Raw genomic sequence first — 13,832 nt, 5'->3', positions numbered from 1 at the left:
CAGAAGAATCAGATGGGGTGAGTCTAATTCGTTTTCTTTGCTAGTTCCATTATCATATATATGAATTAATAGTCATTTGTTTAATACTGATACATAAAAACAAATATTTAATTTCAGAGTTGTCTCTTCAATGTAAAACCGAGGAGAGTTGAGCTTGTCTGCCGTCTGTGAGGTTTGTTGCCATGTTGATGTTTTACTTTTCCTTAACAAAATGCATTTTCTGTTTAGTGTTTTCTGATTTTTAGCTACCAACACATTTTCTAGTAAAGGTTCTAACTTCTTTTACACACGATTCCCTCATTTACCGATGCTGACATTTTTTCACTGATATAATATTTCCTTACAAATAGACCCTTACATACGCAGTAAAACTTTGTGTTCCATTACTTTGAAATAGCAAAAAGGATAAAACAAAGGTTGTTTTTTTACATCACCATGATAATTTAATAACATTTCAATTAGTTAAACTGTTCCTTTTAACATCAGAAGTAACATAAATTGTTAATAATTTTGCACAATGTGCATATAATTGTTCCAAGTCTATCAGAATGCTTGGTTGTTTGCCAGGTGCCACTTTCTTCAAAACGTATTAGCACTTTTTTTGTTTTATTTCAAGCACATCTGGTGCAACTAATGAGTCCTTTGATTAATTGCACCAAGTGTCCAAATTGCATTCAAAAGTAAATGATTTTATGAGGGATTCTATTTTGAGAGTTAAAATATTATGTTAAAAGTAAACAAATATTAAATATTTTTTTGAAACAGTATTACTACATTCATTTGTAACTAGTGTTTTGTGTTTCACTTGCTTGAACTATAGCTACTTGAATTACTTTATAGACACTTTTTTCTTTTATTTGAACTATTCAAATGAGTATTTATAGGTTGCTTTATCTTTGTATATTATATATTATGTCAAGCTGGATGACTGAGGATGCCCACAGATTTCTATGATATGTAATGTTTCTATATGGTGCTAAAACAAGGTGTCACATTAATGTTGGAGTGATGCCAGATGTTACAGTGTGGGTGTCCCCACAAAAATGTATATTTTTAAGTGTCATATGAGTAGATTTTTGCAAAAATTTGGTTTGCATATTGTCCTCTTAAGGAATAAACAAGTTGGTTTTTAGGCTTATTACTGAAGTAAACTTCTGCTACAGGAGGCGACTGGTGAATTGGACAATGGAGCCACTGAGAGACAACATCTCCTCACATCAAATCTTCATTCTCAATGGCTTCAATAACCTCGGAGCACTCAGGCCCATCCTCTTCATTCCATTCTCCGTCATGTTCATTGTGTCACTGTCGGCCAACTCCCTGCTGCTGTTTGTTGTCATTTCACAGAAAAGCCTCCACTCACCGATGTACATCCTCATTGCCGGCATGGCCTTCGTGGACTTGAGCCTCCCGCTGTTCTTCGTCCCCAGCATGCTGCTGAGCTTCCTGTTTGACTGGAGGGGAATCTCTCTGAGCGGCTGCTTGGTTCAGATGTTTTTCGTTCATTTGTTAGGAGCTTTTCAGTCGACACTGTTGCTGTGGATGGCTCTGGACCGATACTTTGCCATCTGCACACCACTCTACTACCATGAAAACATGGCTTTACACAGATTTCTCAAGTTTGTGATCCCCCTTGTGATCAGAAATGTCCTCATGATCACTGTGATTGTGAGTCTAGCAAGAAAATTGTCATTCTGCTTCAGTAATGTGATAGACCACTGTTTCTGTGAGCACATGGCCTTGGTGGAATTGGCCTGTGGAAGCACTGCCATTAACAACCTGGTGGGGCTGTTGACTGTGTTTCTCATCCCTGTAGCTGACTTCATCTTTATCAGTGCCTCTTACATCATCATATTCAGCTCAGTGTTGAGTTCGGGGAAATCGGGTGTTAAGGCTCTGCACACCTGTGTCACACACATTGTGGTCATGACTGTCAGCCTGATCATTATACTCGTTGCTTTTCTGTCATATCGGATCAGAAACAATCTTCCAGCAGCCTTTCGGGTTTTCTTCAGTGTGATGTACTTGTTCTTTCCAAGCTGTTTCAACCCAATCATCTATGGCGTCAGAACCACTGAAATCCGACAGCAAATCCATAAGACTCTGATGTGTCGTTTCCTTTTCAAAACTGTTCCCCATTCTTAAGAGTCTTTTGAAGAAAATGTTGAATATCTCTGTTCTTTAAAACTACATTTACTCCACGGCAAGAAGGAAATTGGAAACTCATAAAAAAGAAATGACATGGAAAGCTCAGGATTTTGATCAATATTATCATTAAATGTTTTATATCTTTGAAATTGTTCAGAATTTATTGTACTTAAAGACTAACAGCTCAAATACCAACTTATTAATGTTTTTTAAATTGGTATTGAGCAGGTTTCTTCATCACGTTTTAATGACAATTATACGTTAATTTTTAACAGGCTCAGCGATAAGCTTGAGAATTAAGCAGTTTCATGTGAACGTGATGCTAGAAATGATCAAGTGGCTGTATTTCTATTGTTTTACTCACTTAATTTAGTACATCAGTGAGGACAAACTGAACAACAGAATCTCCAGTCTGTATATAGCAGTGCACTTCAACAGCAGCACAAACTACAGCCTCCAAAACTGAATCCACTCATCACTGAAGGTTTAAACACAACCTGAACATTATCATCTTTATGAAGAGGGATGTACTGACTGTTGGATGAGACTGGTTTAGCTTTAGCTTGATGCACCTAGAGAACTGACAACTCGAGCAATGTGTCAGTGATGCACAGTGAGAGAAGAAGCTGCTTCAGAAATGCAGCCAACACTTCTTGGCCATTGCCGAACTTTACACCCAAACCTGTCAAAATTATGACCATGACCTCATCAGCAGGTTACTTTTGGAAAAGTCTCCTAAATAGACAAATACATAGATTAATCATAAAGAGTAATTCTGGTGTTGCAATAGCCATTATGCAGAGTGCAGAACAATAGACACACAGACATAAAGGAGACAATTAAGTAGATAACATACAAGGTACTTAGATACACTTTTCCACAACTATGAGATGTTATTGCAGCAACAGTTTGTCAGAAATACACATAAATCCTAAAGTTTCACTTTTTAAATTCCAGTTTATAAAGTCTATTAGAAATCTGGTGTCTTGGTGTCTGTCATCTCCCTTAATGTGGTTTCAGTCACCAACAGTGTTTGTCTCTGCTGAGTCAGCGGTTCAGCAGGGAGGTGTGGCTGGAGGAGAATCCTCAGCTGACATAATTAAACTGCAGACTGTGTTCTTTCAGTGACAGCCACTAAAAAAGAAGATGAACCAGCTGATTTAGTTTCATTTGCGCTAAACTGTCTGCAGCTCTTCATGTGATAGTCCTCATATTTAAGATTTCAAAGTCTTGGCTTTCTTTAAGGCAGCAGAATGATGTGATATTAGAGGAATCTTGTTATCTGACTTATCTTGACTCCCATTTGGACGTCTCAGGGCCTCATCCTATTCTTACCTCTATATACTGACACAGCTGAAAAAAATCAGGTTGAATTATTTCATTCTATTGGTTAAAGCTTTAATTTCATTGTGTTTTTAGTTTTGTGATCTGAATCTAAGCATCCTAAGGAAAGATGAACCACGTCGGCTCTTTGTGAGGTTTGTTGAATAAATTATTCATAATGACAGTGTATTGTGTTTCTCCTGGAACACACATGAGGCTTTCATGTAAAATGTACTGTTTTTTGCCGTTTCTGGGCGATGTGGTGTCATGACTGTCATCCAACCTAAACACAGTACATTACTAAAACTAAATATGCTTTAGTCCAATAGAACTTGCATATATTTAGAAATATTGCTTAGGTTTGACTTTAGTCAGTCAGGTATGTGGGATTTCACTTGGATTGTCAGCTTTCCTGCTACTGGAAACCAGTTTCACACTCAAGGAGTGAGTTTGGTTGATGACCTGATAAAAAAGGCGGCAGTTGTTTCTCTGCAATGTGTAATTAATTGTCTTTCAGATTTCTAGCCCAGTGAAATCAGGGCAATTTAATTTTTTTTTTTGACATTTCAGAAGTGGACAGCTGGAGAAGTCCAATATGGTGAAACAGAATAAATGTATTAAGGAAATAAAGACCTAACAAGTTGGAATTGATGTCAGACTTTCTGCTGTTGATGCCTGTGATAACATTTTTAGGTTCAATATTTACATGTAAAAACATACACAACTTGATCTTTTTACAGTTATTAATCTGGTTTAAGTTAAAGTTGATTTTGTTTTTGATATCATTGCATTTTCTCTATACTTTTATTTAATTGTATTCTGAATAACAGCATCTGCCTAATGACTAAATGTATTTTTATACGTACTTTATGTATTTTTGAATGTACTTAATCCAATCTCATTCAGTTTGTGATTTACAGTTATGCTCAGTGCCAGATAAAAATGAAAGGCCTTTAATGTTTCTTCTCTAATAAAGATCCAATCAGAAACTTGACCCAGAGAAAATGACTCAGAAAATTGAAGCCTTTATTCCTTATTTTAGGATTATATTATCTCATGTAAATGAAATATTAAAAGAAGCATTTTTAACAGATTTTTACTAAACTTTTCCAGGTTTAACTGGTTTGACTCGTTCATCTCTTGTGATCAGAAGCTATAACTCATAAAAGGATACAAGAAAGAGAGCAGGGGTCCATTTTAGAGTTTGCAATCAGAGAAAACCTTCTGGTAATATACTTTACAGCTATTAAGAAATGAATTAACTGTTTCAATTTGTGTCCCTGTTTTCAGGGCCCATCAACTTAAAGTCTGGGCAAGAAGCTTTGAAAGGAAAGGAAAATGGAGACACTGAGAGACAACATCTCTTCACATCAGCTCTTCATTCTCAATGGCTTCAATGACCTCGGTGCACTCAGGCCCATCCTCTTTATTCCATTCTCCTTCATTTTCATTGTGTCACTGTCGGCCAACTCCGTGCTGCTGTTTGTTGTCATTTCACAGAAAAGCCTCCACTCACCGATGTACATCCTCATTGCCGGCATGGCCTTATTGGACTTGAGCCTCCCGCTGTTCTTCATCCCCAGCATTCTGCTGAGCTTCTTGTTTGACTGGAGGGGAATCTCTCTGAGCGGCTGCTTGGTTCAGATGTTTTTCGTTCATTTGTTAGGAGCTTTTCAGTCGACACTGTTGCTGTGGATGGCTCTGGACCGATACTTTGCCATCTGCACACCGCTCTACTACCATGAAAACATGGCTTTAGACAGATTTCTCAAGTTTGTGATCCCCCTTGTGATCAGAAATGTGTTTATTGTCTCAGTAGTAGTGACTCTGGCAGGAAGATTGTCATTCTGCTTCAGTAATGTGATAGACCACTGTTTCTGTGAGCACATGGCCTTGGTGGAACTGGCCTGTGGAAGCACTGCTGTCAACAGTCTGGTGGGGCTGGTCTCTGTGTTTCTCATCCCTGTAGCTGACTTCATCTTTATCAGTGCCTCTTACATCATCATATTCAGCTCAGTGTTGAGTTCGGGCAAATCGGGTGTTAAGGCTCTGCACACCTGTGTCCCACACATTGTGATCATGACTGTCGGCCTGATCAATATACTCGTTGCTTTTCTGTCATATCGGATCAGAAACAATCTTCCAGCAGCCATTCGGAATTTCTTCAGTGTGATGTACTTGTTCTTTCCAAGCTGTTTCAACCCAATCATCTATGGCGTCAGAATCACTGAAATCCGACAGCAAATCCTGAAATCTCTGACCTGCTGACACCATGGTCAAACTGGGAAAATTCAGACTGCGAGCTAATGTGATCACTTTTTAAATGCTTAAACACAATGTTCTTTGTGTAACAGAAAACTTATTTTAAATAAAAAACTTTAATTTTAAAATATATTATTTCATGGTTCTTTGTTATTTGCTAGTCATGGTTGTTGTTGACAATAACAAACACCATGTCTAAGCACAGAGTTTTCATGTACATGCTCACAGAACACCTCAGGCCTGAGATCAGTGGTTTACTTTGCGGTCAGAGTCTGTGTCTGTACTTTGGTGCTTGTTGTTCAAAGATGCTATGACGGACTTTTGGTTTGCCAAAAGGGAACTTCTGGCAAACCATCAGATGCCTCAAAAAGAGAAAGCAGACTTTGACTTAGGCTGACCTAAGCAGGGCTGACCAGACAATGTAGAGAACATTTTTAGGAACTCCTGAACTGAACCAACAGGAGGAGGCAGAGCCTCCATCCATCAGTCCAAGGGGGTTACCATATTTTAATAAGGGGATGGGAGTTTGTGCTCCAATTATCAGGGTATCACACTACTTAGCCTCCCCGGAAAAGCCAGTGCAAGAGTACTTGAAAGAAAGCTTCAACCTATTATCAAACCTCAGTTTCAAAAGTTTATCTATGGAACCAGATGAAAATAATCAGTTAATAAAGCTTCAAGCCTACAAGACATAAAGGCCTGGATGTCCCACAATTTTTTACTTTTAAACTCAGACAAAACTGAAGTCATAGTATTTGGGCCCAAAAATATCAGAGATATGATGTCCAACCATATTGTTACCCTAGATGGCATAAGTCTGGCCTCCAGTACTACTGCAAGGAACCTTGGAGTTATTTTTGATCAGGATCTGTCCTTTAAGTCACATATAAAACAAATCTCTAGAACAGCCTTCTTCCACCTACGGAACATTGCCAAAATTAGGAGCATACTGTCTCAAAGTGATGCCGAAAAACTGGTCCATGCATTTGTTACTTCTAGGTTGGACTACTGTAATTCCCTACTTTCAGGATGCCCCAGTAACTCCCTAAAGAGCCTGCAATTAATCCAAAATGCTGCAGCAAGAGTGCTGACTGGAACTAGCAAGAGAGATCATATTTCACCTTCACTAGCTTCTCTCCATTGGCTTCCCATTAAATGTCGAATAGAATTTAAAACCCTGCTTCTTACATATAAAGCTCTGAATGGTCAGGCTCCATCATATATAGAAGACCTCATAGCACCATATCATCCCAGTAGACCACTTCGCTCTCAGAATGCAGGCCTACTTGTGGTTCCCAGAATTTCCAAAAGTAGAATGGGAGGTAGAGCCTTTAGCTATCAAGCTCCTCTCTTGTGGAACCAGCTCCCAGTTCAGATTCGGGAAGCAGACACCCTCTCTACTTTTAAGTCTAAGCTTAAAACCTTCCTCTTTAATAAAGCATATAGTTAGTTATAGTTATGCTGCCATAGGCTTAGACTGCTGGGGGACCCACCCCCCAATGCACTGAGCTCCTTTCCTCCTCTTGACCATCTCTCCTCTCCTCTCACCCCGCAATTCTCACCACTGTATGTCATTAACTCTGTGTGTTCTCTCCCGTAGTTGTCTTTGTCCTCCTCTGTCCCCCTCTCTCTGTCCCTTTCTGCAGGTGTCCCCCGGCTTTGAAGCTGTGTGTCTTCCAGCGTGCAGCTACTGGTCCTACCAATCTGCCCGATGTTTTGTTATTGCTTTTTGTTGCTCTGTTCTTTTCTCTCTCCCATTTCCACTCACCCCAACCGGTCGAGGCAGATGGCCGTCCACCCTGAGCCTGGTTCTGCTGGAGGTTTCTTCCGTTAAAGGGAGTTTTTCCTCTCCACTGTTGCCTATGGCTTGCTCCAGGGGGAATTGTTGGGTTCTCTTTATATATCTTTATAATCTTGACTTTATTCTGTAAAGTGCCCTGAGATGACTTTGTTGTGAATTGGCGCTATATAAATAAAGTTGAATTGAATTGAATTGAAAAAAAGGAACAATTCTGACTGTGGAACAATGGATCAACTCTTTACCTTGGCAAAACTACTAGAGGGGTTGTGGGAGTTTTCCCATCGAGTTTATATGTGTTTCGTGGAATTGGAGGTCAGGAGGTTTATTGGGGGTGTTACAGGAGTATGGGGTACCAGGGCGATTGTTACGAGCCATCCAGTCCTTGTGTAACCCGGGTGATAATTGTGTCGGTATTCTCAGTCCAACACATTCTCAGTCGGTGTTGAACTCTTTCAGGGGTTTCCTATGTCACATATACTATTTGTGATTTTCATGGATTTTCATTTCAAGATGCATATGGTGGGAGGAGGGTGTCTGGTTTGGGAAACTGGTTTTTGCAGGTTCTGTTAGCTTCATTTGACAATTAAGGATGTACTGGGATAGTTTGCAGCTGAGTGTGAAGTGGCAACAAGGCAGGTGAACACCTTAATGTCTTGCGCCATGGCTCTGTGCTAGAAAAATGGTGAATTACCCCCCTCAGGTTTGGAATAAGTTGCAGCTCCACATAAAGGAGATTACAGTGGCTTTCAAAACTATTCATGCCCGTTGAAAATTTCCACATTTTGTCATGTTACAACCACAAATGTATAGTTCACTGTTCACAGACATTCTCCATCCAATCTTACTGAGCTTGAGCTATTTTGCAAAGAAGAATGGGCAAAACTTTCATTCTCTAGATGTGCAAAGCGGGTAGATAAATACCCCAAAAGACTTGCAGGTGTAATTGCTGCAAAAGGTGCTTTAACAAAGTATTGACTCAGGAGGGCTGAAAACAAATGCACGCCACACCGTTCATATATTTATTAGTTAAACAGTTTGAAAACCATTTATTGTTTTCCTTTCACCTCACAATTATGTACTAATTTGAAGAACAATGAATGTTTTCATCAACATAATATTTCATGCACATTCAGCTTGTACAAACATTCCTTCATCAGAAATTGAAGTTAAAATAATTTATCAATATGACTTTTGCACTGGTACAATTGCACTGGTACAATTTTCTCATTCTACATAGGATTGCACACCTACAATCCCCCCCACCATCTGAAACTTTGTTAAAGCACCTTTTTACTTTGTGACATCATTTGGGCTTTGGGGTCTATCAGCATGACACATCTTGGGAAAGCATCCAAACCTGTCACACTTCTTTGCACCTCTTCAGTCACCCAACAGAATTTCAGTTTGTTTCCAAAACTTTTATCCTCTTCTGGTGAATCTTTTATCATATGTGGGACACAACTAGTACTTTCTGCAGCCCCTTTATTGCTGCTGCAGGCCTCATGGCAGCTTTCTGGACTAGATTTGGTTTTGTTTGGAGGATGAATTAGTTTTGAAGGGATGTCCAGTTACTGTAAAGTCACTGTTGGGCCATATTTTCTCCACTTGTTGATTACTATCTCAACTGTGCTCCATAGTTTAATTAAGTTATTTTGTACCCTTCCCCTGACTGAGATCCCATTGATACTTTTCCTACAGTAAATTGTTTCCGTTTGTTTTGTAACTGAATTGCGCAGATTTAAAGGTGAAAAAAAATTCAGAAGTGAATTGTCTCGGAGTGTGTTTTTTTCTACATCTCAAAAATCTGCTATTTCAACTCTTCTGTGAACACTTTCAGTGTCAGTGTATTTCTGACTTTCTGTTTGCAGTTATTGTCATTATGTTGTTAGAAATCTGTTTGCTGAACAATGTAAATATACTTAACAAAAGCCCGTCCATACTTGGGTCGACATGTTTTATATGACACTGAAGGACACATTAAGTGTCTCTACTCCCGGGAGGCCAGCAGCTGTCTCAAACAACTGTGGGGAGGTGGCAGAGTTTTGTTTAGAGTAAGTCATAATAAAGGACTAATTAATTAGGAGTATACTGGGATTTCTGTCTACAAAGTGCTGGTGTGTTCATTTAGTCAGTGAGAGAAACACCTCATTACATCTGCAGCTTTGACTCCCACCAGCCACACTGAAAAGACTAATTATGCATTGCAGCTAATTAATCCCAGCATCCTGAGATCGCTGCTGTTCTGACCTCAGGGCCAATTATCTTCAAAGAAGAACAACAACAAACTATGAGACACCATCTGTTAGTTAACCTTTATTTATCTGTTACAGAATAATGGAATTATGTCCATGAGCAGCAGTCCAAAGGACAAAGGAGCTGGGTTTAGAGATACAGAACAGGACAAAGCCCAGTAAATATTCACATGTGAGACTTCACAGCTAACATGGTGTTATTTTTAGATCTGCTTTAAAATCACTAAATATTAAACGTCTGTTCAAACTATTGCTATATATTTGTCAGTCGATTAAATATCAATGTAATTATTAGAAATGCCACAGTTGACCAATGTAGTACAGTTGACCAACCTTAAAACCGTCAATGAACATGAGCCTTCGACAGAATTTACATGTAAAACCTCAGATTGTTTGTAAAGTGGACACGGTTGATAAAACTCTGGAGAGTCGTTAGTCCGTCTCCTCTAATGAGCTCATGGATCTTTAAATTGGTCTGAGCTGGTCACAGTTGGTCCATCTTTGTCCAATGGGACGTTTGGACTTCAGTTATAAGATGAACACGGCAGTTTTACATGATGAGCAGCCGACGAAGCAGCCGACAGACTACAGGTAGGACATTTAGTTCTATTTTATCGGCCATTGCTGTTTTTTAAATGTATGTTCTGGTTTCAATGAGTTTGCAAATGTAAATTCTTATTTTTTAACCTGTTATTCTGAGCTAAGGATTTCATGAGGCAAATAGTGAAAGTTTTGTAGCTTCTGTGTCAAACCGTGTAGACCACCATGTGCAATAGACTGCACTAAAATGTACTTTAAGTTTAACTTAATACCCAATGCATTTACAGCAATTTCTTTCTGAATTCTACTATACTTTACAAACATTTACTTGTAAAAGAATATGTTTGCCTAGTGGCATAATTACTCTTATTTAAGTAAAGAACCCCGCACACTTTAATATCTGAAACTGTTCACAACAGTGGAAACATTACGTCAAATCTTTGTCCAATTGATTTTTTTTCCAACAGGTAAAAACTGCTACTACTACTACTGTTCTACTGCTGTTCTTGTCTTAACTGTTAAGCTGAGATACTGCTTCTTGATTTCAGTTTTACTTGTTTATACCTTGTTGTCATGTGTTTTTTTTATTAATTTGAGTGTAATTTAGCAGAATAATAATGTAAAAGTTCTACATTATGTATATAGAAATTACACTTATTCTTGCATTTTTTCAGCAACTTGTAATGACCGCAGCAATGTAGAAGCAACACATCTGCATGGCTGGACAACAGTAGACATAAGCAAAGTACTTTGGTTTGAACAAGTCATAGTATATATTAAAGGGCAACTTCACCCTTCACATGTGATCTGGGGCAGCTTTGAAAACGCAGGTTGACCGCGATTACAAACTCCATAGTTGTAAACAACAAGATGACATAATCTGAACTGAAGGTTCCTCCAAGTGATGTTATCTGGAGGCATTATTATGCTAGATGTAGAGAGATATTTTGATATAGGCAAAAAAATTATTTATATACATGTACTACCCAAACTAGTACCAAAAGAAGCAAGTTCAAAAAAGGGGAAGTTGTCCTTTAAGTTACTTTAAAATTTCATGAACCAATATTTATGGGAATATAGCAGCTGTTTTTTAGTATTAAAGAACTAGAGAAAATGTTTTGTTATGAGTGATGATAACTATGTGTGAAAACTCATTTTAATGCATTGAATTTACACTTAAGAATTTGGTTACTTTATACAAAGGTAATAAAACTTTTGTGAAGTGAATTGAATTTGCAGCCACGGGTGTCCGTATACTTTAACACATTATAAACTCAGTAACTTGTGAGAATAAATGACATTAGAAATTTTTACAGCTGATCAGTGCACAGTATTGTGCACTTGAAAAAAATCGTACATTTTCCCAGGAAGTGTCCTTAAAACTTGACTAATGTGTAAGTGTGAGCAACAAAACAATCACAGGAACCATTAATAAAAAAAATGGTTATTCTGTACTTTCACAGATGCTGCTTGTTGACTGTTTGAAGTGGGTCTGTTCAGCTGAAGCCATGCTGGAGGTGCCTCTGGGCAGGAACTTTTCCCACAGGACATTTGTGTTCAGAGGTTTCCCTGAGCTGCAAAATCACCGCCGGCTTTTGGCGTTGCTTTTCTCCGCCTCCTACCTGTCAGTGCTGCTGGCAAACTCTGTGTTAGTGTACATCATCTGCAGTGTAAAGAGTCTGCACGGCCCCATGTATGTCCTCATCTGCTCTCTCTGCGTAGTCGACATCCTCGTGGTAACGGCAATCATCCCTAACATGCTTCTTAACTTCCTGTTTGACTGGAATGAGATCTCATTGGCTGGCTGCTTGACTCAGATGTTCTGCACTCACCTCTTGTCTTCAGTGGAGTCAACGGTGTTGCTCGCAATGGCGCTGGACCGGTACGTGGCCATCTGCCTTCCTCTGCGGTACCCTGAAATCATCAACTCCTCTGTGTTTGTGAAGCTGCTGCTCTTCACTCTGGTGCGCAGCGTTTCCATCATGGCGACTCTGGTGGGTTTGGCAGGTTCGCTGCAGTTCTGCGGCTCCAACATCATCCAGCACTGCTACTGTGACCACATGGCGCTGGTCAGCTTGGCATGTGACAGCACAGAGAAAAACAGGGCAGCAGGCCTCGCTGTCATCATCTGTTTTGTGGGTGTGGACATACCTCTCATCTTCTACTCTTATGTGAAAATCCTTAGCGTCGTGTTGAGAGCAGCGGCCGGCGAGGACCGCTGGAAGGCATTTCACACCTGCAGCACCCACCTGATGGTCATGATGTGCTTCTACCTGGTGGGAAGTGTCACCTTTCTCTCTCACAACCTGAACATACTCATACAAACAGATGTCAACAGTTTGATGGGACTCATGTACATTCTGTTCCCAGCAACACTCAATCCCATATTGTACGGTGTTCGAACTAAAGAAATTCGAAATGGCTTTTTTAAAATTTTTAATCCTCGAACAAAGGAAATAAGGAGTGTGAAGGTTTTTCCTGCTTAACAAGGATGAAGTGGACAAAGACATAATTTGAAACAGCAGACTTTGATTTTCAGGTCAGTTCTTCGAACATTCATGTGTTTCTTTCCACATTCTCTCAAAGTCTCTCGTTGACATTAACCTTCCTTACAAATACTGTACCTCAAAATGGAGATGAGCAAGTTAAATACTGGAACAAAATAATTAACTTATTTGACACTCACATCACAGAATCACTGGAAAACAGGTAATTCTCCAATAGAATTGGATCATTAAGGGGTTTCTGTAGGTTTAAGGTATACAGAGCCTCCTGACAAAGATCTGTAACAGAAACATTCGAGTGATTTGTTTTTTTTATCTTCTTATTCTCTGATGAAAGATATTTGATCAGTATTAATTCGTTTTTAATTGCAGTAGTTGGGAAAAGGGACATGAAATCTATGCTAACTGTTAAGGAGACAAGGATTTAACAATTATTTAAATGTTACTTAAAAGGTTTTACACCGGTGATGGGGCGACTGTGGCACAGGAGGTAGAGCAGTCGTCCACCAATCCTACAGTTGTTGGTTTGATCCCCAGCTCCTCCGGCTAGATGTCGAAGTGTCTTCTAGCAAGACACTGAAGCCCATCTTAGTGGCTCCTGTTGAGTGATGGCCAGTTGCATAGCAGCTCCCGCATCAGTGTATGTGAGAATGGGTGAATTAGAAGCAGTGTAAAATGCTTTGAGTACTAATAGGTAGAAAAGTGCTATATTAGTGCAGACCATCTACCATTTTATGAGCAATTTACAGGGAGTTTCAATGAATGTGGGATGTAGATTTTGTGCTAAAGTAAGATTTAGATGTGAAGGGTTCATCCTGACTAATGAAAAGGTGAAACATCCTGTGTGTCATATACATGTGTGACACATGATTAACAGAATTAATAAAGTTGACCGTGTCTTCTTTACATTGTCCACCACAGACAAATGATATGTTTAGATTAAAACATCTCTAGCTCTGTGTATTTCATTGTAACTTGAAAATAAATATTAAATGTAAAAAA

At 39.1% G+C, this 13,832-nt stretch overlaps 3 protein-coding genes across 3 annotated transcripts; all 3 read left to right on the top strand.

Annotated features, from left to right (window-relative positions):
• The first annotated feature begins 1,185 nt into the window (after positions 1-1,185).
• On the top strand, positions 1,186-2,145 carry LOC137129288 (olfactory receptor 52K1-like). The gene has a single exon (XM_067508262.1). The coding sequence runs from the start codon at positions 1,186-1,188 to the stop codon at positions 2,143-2,145; it is 960 nt and encodes a 319-aa protein (XP_067364363.1).
• A 2,664-nt stretch (positions 2,146-4,809) lies between these two features.
• Positions 4,810-5,739, top strand: LOC137129287 (olfactory receptor 52K1-like). Its single transcript, XM_067508260.1, has one exon. The coding sequence runs from the start codon at positions 4,810-4,812 to the stop codon at positions 5,737-5,739; it is 930 nt and encodes a 309-aa protein (XP_067364361.1).
• Positions 5,740-9,900: 4,161 nt separating this feature from the next.
• or55e1 (odorant receptor, family 55, subfamily E, member 1) lies at positions 9,901-13,797 on the top strand. The gene has a single exon (XM_067508225.1). The coding sequence runs from the start codon at positions 11,790-11,792 to the stop codon at positions 12,810-12,812; it is 1,023 nt and encodes a 340-aa protein (XP_067364326.1). The 5' UTR covers positions 9,901-11,789; the 3' UTR covers positions 12,813-13,797.
• The last annotated feature ends 35 nt before the right edge of the window (positions 13,798-13,832 follow it).

Source organism: Channa argus, chromosome 6, assembly GCF_033026475.1.
Source record: "Channa argus isolate prfri chromosome 6, Channa argus male v1.0, whole genome shotgun sequence".
Lineage (NCBI taxonomy): Eukaryota > Metazoa > Chordata > Actinopteri > Anabantiformes > Channidae > Channa > Channa argus.
Note: the sequence above shows the minus strand (reverse complement) of the source record. Positions and strands in the feature narration are given on the sequence as shown.